At 38.6% G+C, this 18926-nt stretch overlaps 2 protein-coding genes and 1 long non-coding RNA gene across 5 annotated transcripts in view; 1 reads left to right on the top strand and 2 right to left on the bottom strand.

Moving 5' to 3' along the window:
• Nucleotides 1-2874, bottom strand: part of LOC104964442 (uncharacterized) — an 8327-nt gene extending 5453 nt beyond the window's left edge. Inside the window, exon 1 of the long non-coding RNA XR_800417.1 lies at nt 2864-2874. This is a non-coding gene — a long non-coding RNA (uncharacterized lncRNA). The remainder of the gene's footprint in view (nt 1-2863) is intronic.
• Nucleotides 1-15942, top strand: part of baalcb (BAALC binder of MAP3K1 and KLF4 b) — a 17482-nt gene extending 1540 nt beyond the window's left edge. The window contains exons 2-7 of one of the 3 annotated variants that reach the window (XM_010793225.1): nt 8800-8923; nt 9581-9751; nt 10436-10657; nt 12522-12721; nt 14773-14916; nt 15877-15942. In XM_010793225.1, the coding sequence (XP_010791527.1) occupies nt 10477-10657; nt 12522-12721; nt 14773-14916; nt 15877-15939 (588 nt within the window). In that variant the 5' untranslated portion in view covers nt 8800-8923; nt 9581-9751; nt 10436-10476 and the 3' untranslated portion in view covers nt 15940-15942. Of the gene's footprint in view, nt 1-8760; nt 8924-9580; nt 9752-10435; nt 10658-12521; nt 12722-14772; nt 14917-15876 lie in introns of those variants that run through there. The other 2 variants (XM_010793226.1, XM_010793224.1) reach the window with 2 other exon arrangements.
• nme6 (NME/NM23 nucleoside diphosphate kinase 6) lies at nt 15638-18926 on the bottom strand. Its single transcript, XM_010793227.1, has 6 exons — nt 18670-18926; nt 18319-18414; nt 17526-17628; nt 16905-16944; nt 16041-16201; nt 15638-15925 (listed from the first exon to the last, which is right to left on the bottom strand). Exons 2-6 carry the CDS (start codon nt 18409-18411, stop codon nt 15774-15776), a joined length of 549 nt encoding a protein of 182 aa, XP_010791529.1. The 5' UTR covers nt 18412-18414; nt 18670-18926; the 3' UTR covers nt 15638-15773.

The raw sequence follows: 18926 nt of genomic DNA, 5'->3' as shown, positions 1-18926 counted from the left end.
GAGCTTATTAGAGGATGTTCCCATTTTTTGGGGATGTTCCCTTTGATTTTAAAATGTCAATGAAGATGTCAGACTTATTTGTTAATAATTACATACAACACATGGAATTTTTGTGTGTGTGTGTTCCAAGTGAATCTGCGGCCCCCTGGTGGCCAGTACATCAATGATGTGTCCCCCACTACCATCAAAGTTGCCCATCCCTGATTTAGAGTAAACAATAAAGCTGCGAATACTTAATGTGCTTGACTTCAGATTGACAATTTGCTAAGCCAAAAGTACTGTTTAAGTTTTATGTTAGAACTTGACGGTTCACACTAAAAAGTGAGATTTCAGTTAATGAAAATTAATTGTAACATTTTTGCAGCCTAAAATAATTTTGTATCAGCGTTTGGTTGTTCTTATCTCCAACCTGCTGCCCTCTGTTGTAGGTGACAACGGCCAAGATGCCAACATTTAAGATAAAATAAAACGTTTTTTTTTTTTTTTAATCGTGCTCCTACAGGAACAACACTGGTGCACACATTTATATTTATTTATCCCCATACAAATCTCACAAATAGCATATGCAGCAATGTCCCCTGACACCAAAAACACACACTTTCTGCGCTCAGCAACACACAGTGATGTGTCACTTTTTAATACTATTACATTTCACCTCACTAGGGCTGATATACCGTATAGTCAGAGAAATAAGAGCAGCGGACCCGTTCGTCTGCACCCACTTTAAATCATTTCGGACAGTTTCGTGATTAGAGGGGACATCAGCCCAGGCACTCCCTTTCCTGACAAACGTGTCTCCAGCCTCTTCTTGCTTATAACCTTATTTACCTTGCATCATTTTGAGCACCTAAACATGTTGAGACCAGTCCTAAATGGGTTCACCGATGCAAGACCGTAGCAAACAGCGTGTTGTAGCATTATAAATGGGAACATCCTAATCATAAGGGATTGTACTAATATTCTTCCGTTATTTTCAGAATTGGGTTAACTTTTAGGCCTTTCCTGTCCTGTCGGTTTGAGTTGTGATGAGCATACATCAGGATACAAGCTGTGGATGTTCCCTGTTCCCATTACGGTGAATCAGCAGTGTATGAAACAATCCCATCTGCCGCACCGCCTGCACCTTTTCATTCTTACACACACGTCTGCCTCTATAACCGGGATTCATTTTGGTGTGTATTGATTCGGTATGAGAGAGGGGGGGGTTACATCTCAGGGGAAGCAGAAAGTGTTTTTTGGTTTAAATAGATCTCCCGCTCAAAAATCACTCGATTGTGAAGCAATATCTCAAAATCAGCAAGTGTTGCAGCACAGGGATTAAAAATAAAACAGCCCAAAATGATTTGCCAAACCAGTGTCCGTGGATAGTCCCCGGGCTCAGCAAGAAATCATCACTGTCACCTAGCGACAGCACTCACAGTTTAATTAGCGCGTCTAGATATCAGCCTGGAGTTGGATGGTAATCTCTTTTAGGGCACTCGTGGTTGTGTTGCGGTCTCTGTATAATTTCATGAATAAATATATGATGCATCCCCAGTCAATGAAACCAAAATATGGAGGGTTTAATTCAACTGGTATTACTTTCAGAGACATAAGAGCAGCGGACCCGTTCAGTTATTAGTTTTACTCACCACAAATGACATTGTTGCCATAAGATAATATCTACATAATGTAAATCAATTAACAAATGACCTTTTTAAAAGATATTCGGATGGAAAAATAATTAAACAGCCTAATCTAATGAGTACTTTTGTAGGACAAGTGTCATATGTTTTTGAATGATCATATCTTTAATTAACATTTGAACCATATTCTACAAATTGAATATTTTGAGGATCCACAGATAATTGTATGCCTTTCGTATTAAAAATGAATCTAAATTAGCTCTTTGATCGATCTTATTGACTTTATAAATGTCTCACTGCGAGAACATTATCATTGCTCAAAGATTACAGAGCGAATAATTACCCAAATGATCTCTTTGGCTCATTAGCTTCTGATGGCAGTCATCATTAAGTCACTCTCAATGAATGACAGAAATGATTCTGTCAAAATGTCACTCATGCTGGGAGATATGTCTGTAATTAATCACAGTAAAAAAAGAAAACATCTAAATTAATTCAGAGTATACCGAATGTGTGTTAATCAGCATTTGTTAACAACAGTAACTACAATAAATGTCCACTAAAATAATATGTTCTGCTTTATTTCAACAACCATTACTTATTTAATAATCAATCATTGTTATCAATCCAACAAAAAAACTCTAAAGAAATCTACACAGCAAAGCTTTGTTTTATAAACATAGATAGATCATTGGATTATATTAATCCATGTTAATGATGTATAAAGCAGGTGAATGGAAAGGTTATGCTTTACTTAGGCAAAGTTCTCTTTAAACTAAATGCTAACATCATTTTATATCCAATATGATTGGTCCCCGATCAAAGAACTCTACTGATTATGGGGACCTCTCCCACAGGCTCAAATTCCCACTTACACACAGATTTGAAATGTAAAATGACCGTGGCATTTAATGAACACCCCCAAGGACGTGTTTCTCACTTAGCCTTAGCATCCATTTTATTGCCACTCTAAATGCCAATAATCTACTTTGGGCTCATATAACTAACGGCTAAAGCATACCTATTGATCGTGTGGTTCCTATGGCCTTTAAGGCAGATATCATAATAAGGTTATTACCATGACATTTGTTCAGCCTGTTATTGCTCGTTGCAGGAAGAACCTCACTCATTTACATGTAGGGGATTTTGTCCTTTGTTCAAAGTTATTCTCAGACCAGAAGTCTTTATACTTTAGCCTTAAAATGATCTGTGATGTGTAGTCTTTAACAATATTGTACTCTCTCTGTCTTTTGATAATTTATTTGGTCAAAGGATTTCTTGATAATAAAGTCACTTATGGTCTTTAACTTCTTGAATGGTACATTTTCTATGCTCTTGAAAGCTTTTTAATTTCACTAGGAAGTACATCCACATAGCTTTTGAGGATCCCAGAAAGAGGCGCTGGATATTTTCTGTCCGTCTTTCATTTTATGGACGAGTGCAGCATATTTGTGTTAATACAGCAAACAATGCCTTCTTTAAGCATACAAACTTGCAAACAAGGTAGATGACCATTTGTAGAAGGTTACACACGTTTTTATTGTAGAATATCCAACAAATCACACAGGGAAAAACTATTGAGCTTACGGCTTGTTGACTCCCACACTTTATCACCCTTTTTATTTCCACATTTTGGCTTCATCAGAGTTTCCCAAGATAATTTCCCTAAAACTAAAAAAAGATTCTGTCCCAGGAAATTCCATGAATACTAATGCTCCATTCTGCGCTTCCTAAGCCCCCACTAATGCCCTTTCTGGAATATTCCCTGCCTTTGATGGGATTAGAGTTGTGTGTTTAGCAGGATAAAACGAATGAAGCCAATAAAGTGCAAAGGCTGCATTTACGGACCAGCCGAATTTAAAAGGCGGAAATATCAATTGAGGCTAGAGGTCGATTTTAGCACTTCCCCTGATAATTTAAATGACAGTAGGGAAAATTACATAAATCAGTCATGGAGAATGATTCTGTTATGGTGGCAATATTAATCATTTTTAGGTCAGACATAAATTCTAGTGTGGCACAAGTTTTGACACGTACACTTTGGAAGTACCATTTTTCTTCTTAAAGAGATAAAAGGTTGATTCATCAAGAGAACATGAAATATATTAATTCAATTAAACCCTGAAGATATATATATTTATACTTAATGATGCTGTGCTTTGCCGTTACTTATTCCAGTTTCCATTAACGCAGACATCCTACATCCCATATATTTATTTATATATATACAGTAGCTGCAAGTGTAATGATTTTTATGAATTGTACAGCCAATGCTCCTCCCAAGGTTTTTTAAGTCGACTATCTGCAAGAAAGCCAGGCAAAATAGTGAATGAAAGGCTGCATGCTTCTGAGCCGCTCTTATCGTTCCTTAAAGGCAAATAAAAGCTTCGGATCAATAAACTCATTCACATGTCATTACCACTTTTGCCTGGAATGAAACGTACTGTTGTTAGCCCCCGGCCCCCTGCTTATTTGCCTAGTAGTAGTGATGCCTCTCCTCTGAAGCACTCTGCACTAATGAAAAGGTGTTATGTTGGCTCTGACGAGATGATGGATTGAAAGAACAGCACCTCTTTAGAAATCTCTGGCATGTCTCTACATAGGGGGAGACTGCTGTTGCCAGTCAGAGGAGAAGAGGCACGTCTCTGCCAGAAGAAAAAAAAGCCCCAGAGATGTGATTGATGCCACTGAACCACAATCGCCAGGCAAAGCTCAATCTGGACAAGCTGCTCGTTGTCCCACTGCAAGCGCCAATATCCACAATTTGCTGATAGAATCTGGAAAAGTGAACATGATAATGTCTCAGTGTCATTCGCATAGTGTTTCGTTGTTTTCCAAGGTGAATGAATGTCAAGAAAATTACATTTTTGGTTGGAATTGTATTCTTTTTGGCATTAATTGGGACAAAGTAGAGACCAATTTCACACAAATGTAATGACTTCACATTACATTCAATCATGTCTGGAACAATATGGTATAACTGCAAAAATGCTTGGTCCTTTGTGATTGGAGTCAACTTTCCCCCTCTGCTCTCCCTAAAAGCATCCTAACTAGTTTTCCAGAGCGGTAACCAACTGGCTGACTCACTAAAATCCCAGAGAAAGTTTGGATTTGGCTGCCTCGCTGCTGCATATTAGCTCATTCACTCCCCCTCCTGACAGAACTTGCCAGAAAATAGTTATTTTCTCCCCGCAAAACTTTGCAAATCAATGGAGAGTGCATATTATTCGCTATCAACCTTGACCAGCTGTTAAAAATGAAGCAGTGGGGGATGAATGTGGAGCCCAACTGCATGGCAGAGTTTGGTTTAGCTACCCACTATATAAAAATGTGCTTCTATTCATGGACATGAATGACACATTTCTGTTGAAGAATCATGAAGACCATAGCTGAGGACACAATGAACCCGAGTGAATTTTCAGGAAAATGGGCATATGTCACTTAAATGGAAACGTACCTACCTAATTATAAAGTTAATTAGTTTCTGATTTGTTATCAGTGGAGCCATGTTGGTGTCAGCCTGAGACTGGAGACTTGGACTCACATAAGACTTTCCTGTAATTCACAAAAAATAGGACCTTACTTTCACAACTCTGTGGCAAGGCTTGACTCAAAATACTTGCAGTCTTGCAGATTTTTTGTGATTGAATCTTTTTTATGATAAATCCCCTACTAAAATACCCATTTTGTAATTGGTTTTCTATTGGTGCAATAAAGCAGCAGTATAACTGGACTTACAACCAAGCATAAATACATCATCCAAAATGGCAACACTGGTCGGAATAATACCGCATTTAATATGCAAGTAAACGTCGAACTGATTAATAATAGGCTTTAGAGCACTATTAATGTATGCTGCTGTGATTTTATAGAGCGCTTGTTTTTAGAGCCAGTGTAAGAAAATTGGTCACAAAGCACTATGACCATATTCATTCATTAGTTCAGTAAGATATATAATAAGACCTTGCAAATAAAAACAAAACTGACTTTTTTCTGATAGATTGTTGTGTTGAAAATACAGGGAGGACGCAATTGTTTTTTTTATTTTAGTTTTTTAGATAAACACAACTAAAACAACAAATGTTCAATACCCTCTTTAAAATAGGTTTGAAGTGGCAAAAAACAACAACACAATGCATACTATTTTGTGTATTGTAACTGCATGGCTTTGTTTGCTATAATAATGTTATATAACAAATTTGCATATATATAATGCCTAACCTTAGGAATTAGTTAGTGAAAGGTCCTTTTTAGCTGATTTGAGGTTGAAACTCTGGGTTAAGTCTGCCAGGTTAAAAGAGAGCCACCTTGAAAATAACCCAAACTTTGTAGTATAGCCTTCTTTTCTTGTGAAGTGTGGATGTTATATACAGATATTATCTAACGAAGTAGAAATAAAACAACATAAAAGCACCTCACTGTTCTAGTGTTTGCACGTTTGATTCAAATTGTGTGTTTAGAGCTGTTCATGTAACTCCTGAAAGAAAGCAAAATGGTGTATTTCCAATTGAATGGTCGTCATTCAGATACATAAATATCTCACACAAAACAACATTAAACCAGCTCTGCTCAGTGTATCACAGACTGAAAACAAGGCTCCCGATGGCATTAATCCTAACTTACATTTTTCTATAAGATTCAGTGGAAGGCGTCCTTGTTTGCAGTTGAACTCTCACCCATGATTCATGCCAGTGTAGCGTCTGGCAGCGCGCCACATTAATCGCCGGGGTAATGGGGAGACAGGCCTATTGACCAGTAGTCCAATAGGACAGAGGTGCAGGACATACAAATCAAGGCTGCCCAGCCTCATATTGACCAGACTGTCCCCAGGAAGCAAGATTCATTGTGTTTTGTGACGGGTGCTGAGAGAGAAAGTCACAGGGATTTGATTCAGCGCAGACCAAAATAAAGCTTGAATATGTATGAAAAGGGCAGGACTCCAATTGGTAGTTTAATCCTTTAGATAATCCCCCACAGTGTCTAAATAAATGTGGTGTCTGTGTTTCTACTTTCCAACTGAGTGCTTTTTCGCTCATGCATACTCTGTATATATTTACAGAGTGGAGGTTCAGTGGTGCATGGTAAGTGATGAAGTGCAGTGTTGACTTGTTGATGGTTTGGGAATAAATGTTCTCTTCTGTCTTTCTTGTCAGTCTCCATTATGAACTGTCCAGTAGTGAAGAAAAATGTAATGTACAGGCCAGAGTTTACACACCGGTAATGCTCACAGCATCAGCAGACCTTCCCAGGAGTTGTAAATCAGATTATCGCGCCTGTATTTTGAAGTGTTTTGTGCATCAAGTATGCTGTACACTGCTTGCCCATTACATCTTCCGCTGTGTGACGGGAACAAGTGGTGAGCTGCCCGGTTACTGAATTGATCGTACAGTTGAAGCGCCATTCCTTATCTGTTTTTAGTAATAAGCTTTATTGGCAGCTGATACATCAAAAATAAATGAACTTCATTCACAGGAGCAGACCTCTCCTTCACAGCGGATGTGTTTTTCAAATATGATCACTTCCATAAAGCAGGGAGGAATATTGTTTACTGTCTCTTTACGGTTCATTGTGGAAATAAAAAAAAATAGAAAGAGGGCTGTGATGAATTGGCACTTTGCTGGAAAAAGTTTTACAAGCAATTAATGGAATGCAGTTTTAGGAATGAATTAACTTCTACATTGGGAAGTGAATATTACCACATATTGGCAGTACTCCATAAGCCTGATTCACCTAACACATGTTGACATCAGGTGCAAATAATACAATGAATGAAGGCTGACTTCCATCTAGTAGCTCAGGGTCCTTGTGTTGTGAATGCTGGATCAATGCCACACAGCCATGGCTTACTGGTACACTTGAGTACTTGAAATGTTTTTAGTAACACCTGCGCTTTTCCTACAATCCATGTGCAGGTACTTTTCCCTATTATAGAACTGTTTATCTTTGTTTCATGCACCTGAGATTATACCTTGAAAAGATTTAAAAGGGTCACCTATCACATTTGAGCTTTATAGATATACCAGCTCTGATTAAGGTCTATATGACAAATAACTTAAACTGGGATTTGTCAATGAGATCAAGTGTTCTTGTGTTCATTCACTTAACATTTGCACACAGCACTGTGCGATAGAATGGTGAGTCTGAAATGTTTTGCTAAGATTTATAGATACCAACCAACATCCACCAAAAACACAAACATTATTAGCCCCCTAACACATTGTTAAAGGGTTTATTGGTAATCTGGGAACTATAGTCATTTATTTACCAGCACAGTTCTTTGAGTAAAGGAGTGGGCAGTGACTGTCCCCTTGTGGGCAGAAAAGTGAACATCTTATTGGTGTTAGGGGCATAATGTATTGGGTCACAGGTTTCCAATGATTAGCCAAAATTGTTTTTTTGAGAGCTTAACAACTTGACAATTATTCAATCTACTCAAGCATGATTAATAATTGTTAATTGGGAAAATGTCAGAGTAGAATAATCATAGCTTTTCTAATTGTAATAGTGCTGCTATTGACTCCTATTTTCATTATCGATGAATCTGCCTGTACATGTCACTTGTTAGACGCTTTTATCCAAAACGACTTACATACTCAATACTGTGGGCAATCCCCACAGGAGCAATTTGGGGTTAAGTGTCTTGCCCAGGGACACAACGACATTTTGACTGCAATGGGGTTTGAACCTGTGACCCCCCCTGATCCGAACGCCAAGGCTCTAGCCACTGCGCCACACACCTCCCAATATAATCCGCCTAATATTTTTACTGTATAAGTTGTTCAGTCAGTCATTGAAGAGCCAGCATCCTAGTTTCTCTCAGCCCAAAATAATGTTTACATTGATATACAACAGAAAATAATAAAACATCTCTAATTGAAGAGCCTGAGAACTCTGTTTTCTATAGAAAATAAACGTCTATTTGCTTACATTCAAAATCACTTGACCGATGAATTAATGATTGATGACTCATCGTTGCAGCCCTAATTTTCAGATACACCATTAATTTAGCAGTTAAGGTTCAGGTATACATTAGCTGGCTGCAATGGGCCAAAATACAACTACATTATTGGGTATAATGTAGTTGTAACCCCCCCCCCCCAACATACCCCGTTTCTGCATGAGAATAGCTGAATCATTGAACAGTTACTCTCTCTGTAAATCCACCTTTTCTCAGGTGAATTGGAGCGCGTGGTGTGCACGGACGCGTTATCGACCGGAGGATTTTGATTATTGGCAACATGTCACTCGCCTGTGATGCGACGAGACGCGGGAGCAGCCGGGGCGATACAATCACACCAGTAAGGCTTTATCATATTTTACTCTAAGGTGTTCTTTTTTCACATATAAACCGAACAGAAAATTGGCGTATTTCGCGTTTCAGCCTGGCATCATCCGGGGTTTTATTTTTTTATTCATTCACGCTATCGTTGCTATTTTGTGTTGGCCTGTAGCGATAATAGCTGTTTATGATGCGATACAGACTAATATCGGTATTAATGTCCTGCGTATTTACCATTGCCTTTTACCTTCTGTAGTGTCTATTTGGATTCCATAATCTGAGCCTAATTGTCGTTATTGAATTGTTAAAGGCTACACCAGGCGATCTAATGATCTATAGTAAATGTAATTGTTGACATTTAGTGTCAGTCCATCAATACTATTCGGAATTTATCTGTGTCTAATTTATGGTAGGTATTGATTAGATATCGATTAGATAGATTGATAGATATATAGATTGATAGATTGATAGAACAGTTTATTATAAACAACCATAATGTATATGGTAACAGTAGAACAAATACAACAATAGAGCATTCAATAGGCTACACAGCAAGCACTTATCCCACAAAAGAGTTAGATATGTGTCTCTATGGGAGAGTCATTCAGTCTTTTTATGCATAAAACAGAGCAAAGCTTTAATTGCAGTCTGACAGATTTGACTCTTCCTTTCTCAGGTGACTTGCTGGATTTGGTGATCGATGGTGCCTTTGGATGCTCATGGAGAACTGTAAACAAGATTGAGTCAACAAAGAAGGGACCTCTCAACCTGCTATTTAAAGGAAAGAAGTCACTAGAGGCTGATCTTATGAGGACATTGGGGTTTTAACACAGCTGCGTGCTGTTCTGTAAGTATTATGAGACTTATTCTGGTAAAATGTACAGAATGTAACTGTAAAGTATATTATATGTGTGGCCTGCAACACTTTCTTCATCCAATTATGTGCCAATTCGTTTCTAGATTTTTTTTAAAATCTTCTATACCATACAGTACCTTATAGCATTTCCCAAAACCCAGAGGCCACAGCTGTAACACATGGTAAAATACAGTTGAATGAATTGTCATTATGAACTGTATCTATGATTGGTATTGATGCAGCACTGCCACTCCCAAAACCTAGTAATTGTACTTTAAACTGGGCTCTACTTAACACACAATACATTATTTGACCTGCATGTAAAGTTTTTGTTACATTTTTTGCACAAACAATATATATTTGCAAATTTGCAAAGTCCCTCAAATCAAATGTACACTATTTAAATGTCAGCAAATCACAAGTGAGACATGGCTAATCTATTGTCAAAATACACATTTACTTTTTACATTTCACTACATTTTCCAGTAGCTTCATTTCTAATATATCATTTAGCAGTGAATGTTATCTTAAGAATAAAATATATTGTTTCCGAATCATCATGAATCTTTTATGTCTAGAAGGGAAAAGTGTCACTCAGTCGATATCACAGCTTCCTACAACGAAATCCAGTGTAAATCAAATCTGTTTCTGCTTTTCCTTTCATCCGTGCTGAAGAAAGGTCCAGGTGGGAAGCTACACCGCCCCGAGGCAGAGCTATGGGCTGCGGGGGGAGCAGGACCGATGCTCTGGAGCCTCGGTACCTGGAGAGCTGGACCAAGGAGACGGAGTCCACGTGGCTGACCAGCACCGACACCGACATCCCCCTGTCCTCCATCCAGAGCATCCCCTCCGAAAACTCTGAGGCTGGCTTCGCATCGGAGAAAACAATCACCCCTGGTAAGGAGAAGGAATTAGAGTTGAGTGGTTGGATAACTGAATACTTAATTGGTCTCAAGACGGGGAAAAGGCAGTAATTGAACTGCTGAACAAAGGAATAATACATTTATAGTTGTATGAATAAGTGCTTTGTAAGGCTCCGACTGCAGAGTGTGGTATATGTGAAATTCCTATCCTATGTTTCTGTTTGATTGTGAATATGTTCGTTAAAATAAGCAGTGTTTTTTATTTACTTGGGCTGAAAATGTGCTTGTGTTTGTTATTTACACCAGGCTAGGAGAGCTCATGCTTATGCTGTAAGTAACATTATTATGAATAAGTGGCTTCCTAACACTCTAAACATCAAAGTGAAGTGTGACACTCTCTGTAAGGAAAATCCTGTGCGTGTTTTCCTTTTGACGTCAAACATTTTCAGAGGTTTTTCACGGCTTTTACAAACAACAAGCCATTGTGCACACAGCAAATTGAAAAAGGAAATTGAAAATTTGTTGCAATGCCCCTCGGGCTGTAGCTCAGGGTTATGTACGGCACAAGGATCTGCAGCAAACCATTTGTTCAGTTAGTCACCATATACAGCTCAGAAACAAATGCATCCCACTACCATTCTGCCATTGTTCTTCTTCTTGTTATGCACTAAATTGCGGGTGCGCTTTCTTTGAAGCCGGGAGGAAATTAATCAGTAAATGCACGTAATAGGCAACATCAAAAGCCACGGTGCTGATACAGGACTTGGCTCTCATGGCAACAGATACAGTTGCTGTTGAATGAAGGCCGAGGAGCCTTGATGTAATTGTGAAGGCAATTCAGTTAAGGTCTACTCAAAGGAGATAACACAAAACCACAATCGGCCAAATGAATCAGCAACTGTCATCCACAAAGCTTGTATTAAACAGTTGTGAGACTATAATGTAAAATAAATGTACATCTGTAGTATGTAGTGGTTATCTTTAACATTAACCGTGCATTATCTCTAAAAAGTGTTTGTTCTGTCTTTGGTGAGTCCCTAAAAAGCCTGAATATTTACTGTATGTTCACACATTGCTGAGGAAGGTGAACATCCGTAAAATACCGTCATCCAGATCATTTAACTCCCACTTGACATGCACGCCAAATACCACTCCAGAATGATATTCCGAGTGTTTCCATTATTCATGACACTTCACACACTTTAGTCAGATGAGTTCAGAGGTGGCAGTAATGCACCTGTAAGCCTTCAGAAAGCTCAGACCTGTGACTAATGCGGTGCCATTTACAAATAACACACTTCTACACCACAGGAATCATAATCAATGGGATACCATAATAGTTATATTGGCACGGCTGGTTATTTTGAATGGGAAAAAACCTGTGATGTGCTGAAAAGCTGAGAAAGGGGATTCCAGATTTGTAAATAGCAATTATCATGGAGCAGAATCCCCTGATTACCCTGTCTAAGAGATCCAGTAACACTTTATCAGCTTTATTATGTATTTCATGTACAAACATGCTACTGTTTAAGCTCTTGAATTACTTCTTATTTTAGCATGTTAAATAATATAGGAAAATAAAACTCCCTTCTGCTATTCCCTTATGAGTCTTTCATCCCTAATTTGTATATAATTTCTTGAAAACCTATTAGAAGTCAATATAATTCATGTTTTATACATTTTGTTTATGGTATTATTCATGCTATTAAATGTTTGTTTTCAAGTAAAAATATTTGTGTTACCCGAGTATCACACACCTATGAATGAAGGACCTTGTCATGTGTGCTTTTGTGAAACATTTGTAATCCCATCAGGTAACAGGAACCCGAGTATGAGGGTTACTGATTAACCCACATATCCTGGATTGTAAAGCAAGCTTAGGTTTTGTTTTCTTGTAGTTCCAGATTTCTTCGAGGAAGGCCTCCCTCTTCCTGCTCAGGCGTACCTGAAGGTCTGCTCGGCCGTGTCTGAAGCCAGTCTGAGCGACGAGAAGCCGGGCAGCCCCCCTGCTCTAATGGGCTCTCCCCCCAAAGAGGCGGTGATTCTGTCATCTGGAACCACAGTGCAGCGCAGAAGTGTGCTACACACTGAGGAGATTGTAAGACTCTCCCCACATTTAGAATATGTCACAGCACTTTTTCTTATGTATCCATTTCTCTGGTATGAGTATTGCATTGTGGGAAACACCATTATTTGCCAGGTGTGTGAATCAAACCATTCACTTTTACCAATGTATGTCCTGCTCATTGCTGGAGCTGAAACAATAAGTGATCAAATTCATAACTAGATTGTCAGAAAGGTAAGCAGCAATCATCTAGTNCAGTGGTTCTCAACCTGTGGTACGCGTACCACTGGTGGTACGCCAGCTCCCGCTAGTGGTACGTGGAGGAATCTGACATATAAAAAAAAAAAAAAAAATTTTTTTTTTTTTTATTCAAAGGTGGGGTACGTAATTTTGGAGAAACCAGCTGGAGTGAGCTACAATTTGAAAATACACAACCGGAAAAAATATGCCACTTCCTTACAGAGCCTTCCACAGATGACATTTTTTTAAGGATTTTTTGTCAAAGCACTTCAGATATTCATTGCTATCGGGATGTTAAGAGCATTCCATGGAATATAACAAAAGTGTATCTCGAGCCGGTTTCTCAAACGTACCTACCCCACCTTTAACCTTTACACATAACACAGACATATAAAATACAGGAAACAGAACTAAGTAAACAAAAAGACGAAAAGCAGTCACTACATTGTGCACATTTGGGACATTAAGGTACACTATTATTACTGCAAGAGCAGCTGATGGTAAGGACCTCAGACAACTTCAATTTAAAACAGGCTATAGGGACAATCAGTTTGAGGCTTGATTGAATAACATTAATTACAAAATAAATCATACTATCAAAATACTACAACGAATGAAAATAAGCTTGAGATAATTGAAACTGTGGTTTAAATTAGTTCTAATAGGCTATTGCTGTTTTTAGATTTAGAAACGAAAACATTTTTTTAATTTTGTTTCTGGCGTTGCTAATTACAACCTTACTACCCGCTAACGTTGCAAGCAAGCTAAAGAAAGAAGAAAGCTGAATGATGTTAAAAACGTGGCTCAAAACGGGAGGTATTCGGAAGAGAGGTACAGAGGAGAATATTACCAGCGAAAGTGAACAAGTGAATGAGGAGGAGGACAGTCATCAACCGAGCACAAGCGCAGGCTCCGCAAGCAACGCAAAAGTGATATGCACAGCCGCTGTGATGGAGGACAGAAGTGACTCAGGAAGAAGGCATTTGCTCAAATAATGGAGAGAAGGCTGTGACCGAGGTCAAACGCTGAAAAAGCACACACTTGTCCTTAATTGTTGTCTTTTTTCTTATCTCTTTTCTTTTTTACTTTGCCACCACAGAAATCGCAATAGCAAACATCAGCAGACTGAAGATGAGCTATTAGCCCTTAGGCTCATCTGCTCCTGGAGGCTTTCATTATTATTGTGGAACTGAATTCCCAATAGGACATTTTCTGTTACGATGTAGGTTGTTGCAGGAGGCCTACATTCACACTTTAGTATAGGTCCAGGAAATGACATGTGTGTACAGTTGACATTTGTTGTGTGAGAATAAGTTATTATTTAGTTCTTTATATTCTCACTTGTGGTGAGTGTGAGAGAGAGTGAGAGAGAGAGAGAGAGAAAAAAAAAATACATTTGCCTCCGAGTCCTGCATGGACTGTATTTTAACATTGGTCATATGGTGGTACTTGGAGAGCCAACTATTTTCTCAGGTGGTACTTGGTGTAAAAAGGTTGAGAACCACTGATCTAGTATATTTTAAAGGAAACATTTCCTGGTTCCAGCTTCTCAAATATGGACATTTTGATGCTTCTCTTGATCAAGCCAGATTCATTGATACATATTTTACACAAGTTAACTTAACAGTAGCTTAGTAACATTGTCAGAATGTTGGCACCTGTCTGTGCTAAATAGTCCATAAATGATCAGTTAATCAAATTAATTAAATGTATATATAAACAAAAAGATGTGTAGCTCTCATGCCACCATCTGCAATCCAAACAAATGCACAATCTTTACAACAAAGTTGGTATATATTTTTAATATCCCATGTTCCTCCTTCCTTCATCATCATCATCATCAGACTAAATGGCAGGACAATCGGATGTCGACGAAGCAGGTGACCATCACAGTGACGCAGAGCATCCATCAGGTGGACAAGAACGGGAAGGTGAAGAAGTCCCTCACCACCTACGAGGTTATGAAACCCTCGGAAAACCTCAAACAGGTGAACACAGAAAACACCTGAGAGCAGGGGACACTGGAAGAAGCTGAACTAAAAGAGAAATCTGACGGCTGATGGAAGCACAGGAGGGATGAGACTCTGAGCTGTACAGTATAGCTAGTCCTGACAACATGGCGGATTTTCTTCTTTAAAAGTATACACTGTATAATGCTATGGTGCCTGTTACTACGTTGACATGATAAACTGTAGATTAGTCATAGAAAATACAAAACATGACAGTACATACAGTATCAAACCTGAAAAACATACATGAGGACAGGAAATAGTTTTTGGGCAAATGTTGAATTTCTTAAATGAACTACAATCTAAAACGTGTTCTCATCCACATGTTAGGATGCTTTGAGGATAGATGCGTTGAATCAAATGTCATTTTTGATCGTTTATCCCAACATATATGAATACACAACATGTAGTTGCTGCTGTGCTACGATCTGTAGGGCTCAGGAAAATGATTGTGATGATTGCACTATTTACAGTGAAGCTTGGACGGGAGTTAGTGCCGACGGCGTGGAACATTGTCCTCTACGTTGTGTCGTTTTCTACAGAAAGGTGTTGCATTTTCTTATATAGTAATTTCTGGTTTAATAAATTAAACAAAAACATTTATGGTCCTTCATTTATACGACTTATAAGCTTTCTATAGTCAAGGAAAGTACAAAGAGTAGGGATAAGCATATTGGCACTTGACACATGCACGTTTAGGGATGGTCACACATACATTTTATATAGAGCATGTAGGATTGAAGCGTCTTTACTGGCAGATGGCATTTGTGTGAGCAAATCGACAAACAATTGCAGACTTTCTACGTAGTCTTGAGGGATTCTGAGCAGTTCTGAGGTCAGCTTTGGGTTGAAAGAGTGTGTATCTGTTTTTGATCGTCATAATGTATTTGTCCAGATCTGAACAATGGTTCCTCTTTGTCCATCCACTCCTCCATACAGAAGTCTGGGAAGAAGAAATCGATTTCTCTCCGTGCCGACTCAATGGAATCTGAAGAGGAATGAGATAAAAAAAAACTCCGTAATCAGTATGTAATTTGAAAGCTCGTGATAATACAAGAGCAATGTGTTTTTGTACATACTGTATGTTAATGCATTCCTCCTACCTGAGCCATGAGTGGTGTTTCGTGTGTCTGAGAGTCCAAATTGGCCCCTGATAGACTCGGGCGCTGTGTATCTGGCTCTGAAAACTTTAGTTGGCCCCATCAGTTCTCTCCAGTGACGTATGGCATCCTCTCTGGCTAAAAGGTACGCTCGCATCGGACCACTGAGAGGAAACACAACATCAAGTTTGAGAAGTCATGAATCACAGCCAATTATCACGCCATGTAAGCCGATAGCAAAACCACACTCTGCTCTGTGTTTTTCCGACGTTCAATTTAAACATTGGATGCTTTCTATGCTTCAACAGAGAGGCCAAAATGGACTTGAATCCAATCTATCCACTCCAAAACCTCCTGGGAAGATCGTGTCCAGGAATTCATATTGGTCTATCAATTTGATCTCGAAACAATGCCGACTGGAACCGGGCACAGGATGTTTTCTAATGTCTTCAATAACGCTGAAGGCATCCAGAGAAAGGTTGCTGTGGCAACTACCGATTGACTGCTGCGAGGGCACAATAATGACACTGTGTTTACGAGAACCTTTTTGCAATCCAGAGGAGCTCACGTGGAGCTTTTGTCCGCGGGCTACATGGGGACTTTCATGAATATTGCTCCAGGGCTGTTGTCCGCTGATAATTCAAACTCCTGTTGTGAAGTTCCAGAAAATGATTCATTGGTGACTTGCTGAGCATAAAATTAGAGCATCATATATTGACGTGTGCTGTTTCTGAGTCAGCCCTGTGGGTTATTTGGTATGGGACTTACAAGCCTCTATCATTACATTTCAACTGCAACAGACACGTTTTTAACAAAGTAAATCATTCTACGCTGTCATGGTTTAGAAGTACACATATGATGGCTTACCTTGACATGAATTCAACTAATCTTTGGAAGAAGAATCGCCCTATGAAGTAAAACAGAGCATAATCCATTTTCAAACTCTTTAACAGTGTGAAACTGTTCTTCACTGTCTGACTTTAATGAAAGATATTGTACAGGTAACATCCTCTAGAGCAGGGGTTCCCAACCTTTACAGCCCGCGACCCCCAAAATAACAGTGCCAGAGACTGGCGACCCCCACGTTATTATTAATAATAATACAAATATTTATTTATTTGTAATCATCTCGCAACCCCCTGTTCTAGAGAAGAGGTTGTTTCTGTTTTTACTTCTCAGTGTGTGGGCGCTACAGCGAAACAGTATACAATGAGTCACTTGTTTTGACCTAGATACACTGCTGGGAAAAGTACTTTTTTAATATTACCAGCTTCTTATTAGAGATGCATTAATATGTGCAGGTACAGCTAATTATAATTGCTTTATATATTATAACCTATAAGAATATATCGTAATTGTGATTTAAAAGGTGTTTAGATAATAGGTATGACAAAACAGACTGCTGGCTAAATTGTGTGGTCAGATGGAATCACAACCGCAGCATTTTGCTCATTTAAATATATTTGAACACATGAGTCGTGTGCACACCTGAATGTTCAGCGTAAAACCTCTCAGAGTCCTGTCTCCTCCACACGAGGTCTTTGCATTTAACAATGACAAAGTTGTTGTCCAGGATCCTCTGATGAAGAGCCTGAAAGATAAAATGTTGTTTATATCTTGTTGTACCATATTGTAGCTGATGATAACAAAATCCTAAATCTAAATATGTCTAGATCAAAACTGTATATACTGTGTGCCGATTTGTTGGACTTGGAGAAGGACTTTTTATATTTTATATTATCTGCAGGAATTGAAGCTGGCAGGGGGGTGATACTTAAAATATACCAAAATATTCTGATAAAAAAGGTCCTTTTCCTAATAATTAGGATGACAGTGGTCTAATTTATTGGGAACTTCCATTGACAGAGGTTTTAATCATTTACTCTGCTTTCATTGCTGTGAGGCCTCAGGGCTTGTGACCGTATACCAAGAAAGCAAATGGAGCTTCTTCCAATGTCTAAATCTTGTGGAAAAACGAAATAAGACACATAAAATAACCTCACAGTATTATTTATTTACACTTTTTTTCATTTTGTGGACACTCAATTGGCTATATGTACGTTTTGATTATGTTGTAGGAAAGAACATTTGTTAGATAGTTTTGGCATTGCTATTTATTTTGAGGAGGGAGCTATAATAATATGCATTAATGTTTATATGATATCTCTGCTCACTCTGGAAGACTAACGTGACAGCAACCGTAAAGGTAGGAATAAAACAGCTTAAGTAGGGGTCTACATGAACAACTTGTAAAGTTAAAACCTCACTAACAGACTCTCACCTCCAGCATCACAGGGTGAGCCACAGCATCTGGTTTGATGACCGCCAGGGTGAGCTGCAGCACTTTGGACAGGCGGCGAGCTGTGAGTAACATCTTCTGCAGAAACCACAGAAATCATAGTTTCTCAATAAAACGAGTGAGTAAATTTGCCTTAGCTGATTAAATGAAGCATTAGCTCACGGTTGCAGCTTTAAGTTTTGAAAATGAAACCAAAAGTGCCATGTAAACAACATAAGCAAATACTTATTTCCTTTTACATTTATGGTCATGCTGATTAACCACAATAAAACATTTTAAGAGTAGGCTATAAATATTGCCTCCTTCACTAGTTACAGATAATGTGATATTTACCAGCTTCTTGCCCAAAACAGTCAGTTTGAAGAGGAGAGAGCAGCCGCCATGTTGGAGCAAATATAAACTCGTCACCTTAATATTCAGTCTACACTCCCTGGTTGTAAATACTAGTATTTTCTTTATGTCTTTTTACACAACGTGCTGAAATATTAACGTGTATTTAACGTAAATATGAGAATATTCGCTGAATGAATCCACGCACAGGTCAGTCCGTCCCGTATTACTGTCCCCGGAAACTAAACCAACACACAACG

Source organism: Notothenia coriiceps, unplaced genomic scaffold (genome assembly GCF_000735185.1).
Source record: "Notothenia coriiceps isolate Sejong01 unplaced genomic scaffold, NC01 NC01_scaffold00037244, whole genome shotgun sequence".
Lineage (NCBI taxonomy): Eukaryota > Metazoa > Chordata > Actinopteri > Perciformes > Nototheniidae > Notothenia > Notothenia coriiceps.
The sequence above is the reverse complement of the archived record's forward strand: the minus strand, read 5'-3'. Positions and strand labels throughout refer to the sequence as shown.

Excerpts from the sequence above, each read along its gene's own strand:
- nme6 (XM_010793227.1), bottom strand. The coding sequence starts at position 18,411 with ATGTTACTCACAGCTCGCCGCCTGTCCAAAGTGCTGCAGCTCACCCTG. Across the intron at positions 16,945-17,525 it reads GTTTTACGCTGAACATTCAG|GGCGATTCTTCTTCCAAAGA; the intron begins GTGTGCACACGA and ends TTTACTTCATAG. Across the intron at positions 16,202-16,904 it reads TTAGTTGAATTCATGTCAAG|TGGTCCGATGCGAGCGTACC; the intron begins GTAAGCCATCAT and ends GTTTCCTCTCAG.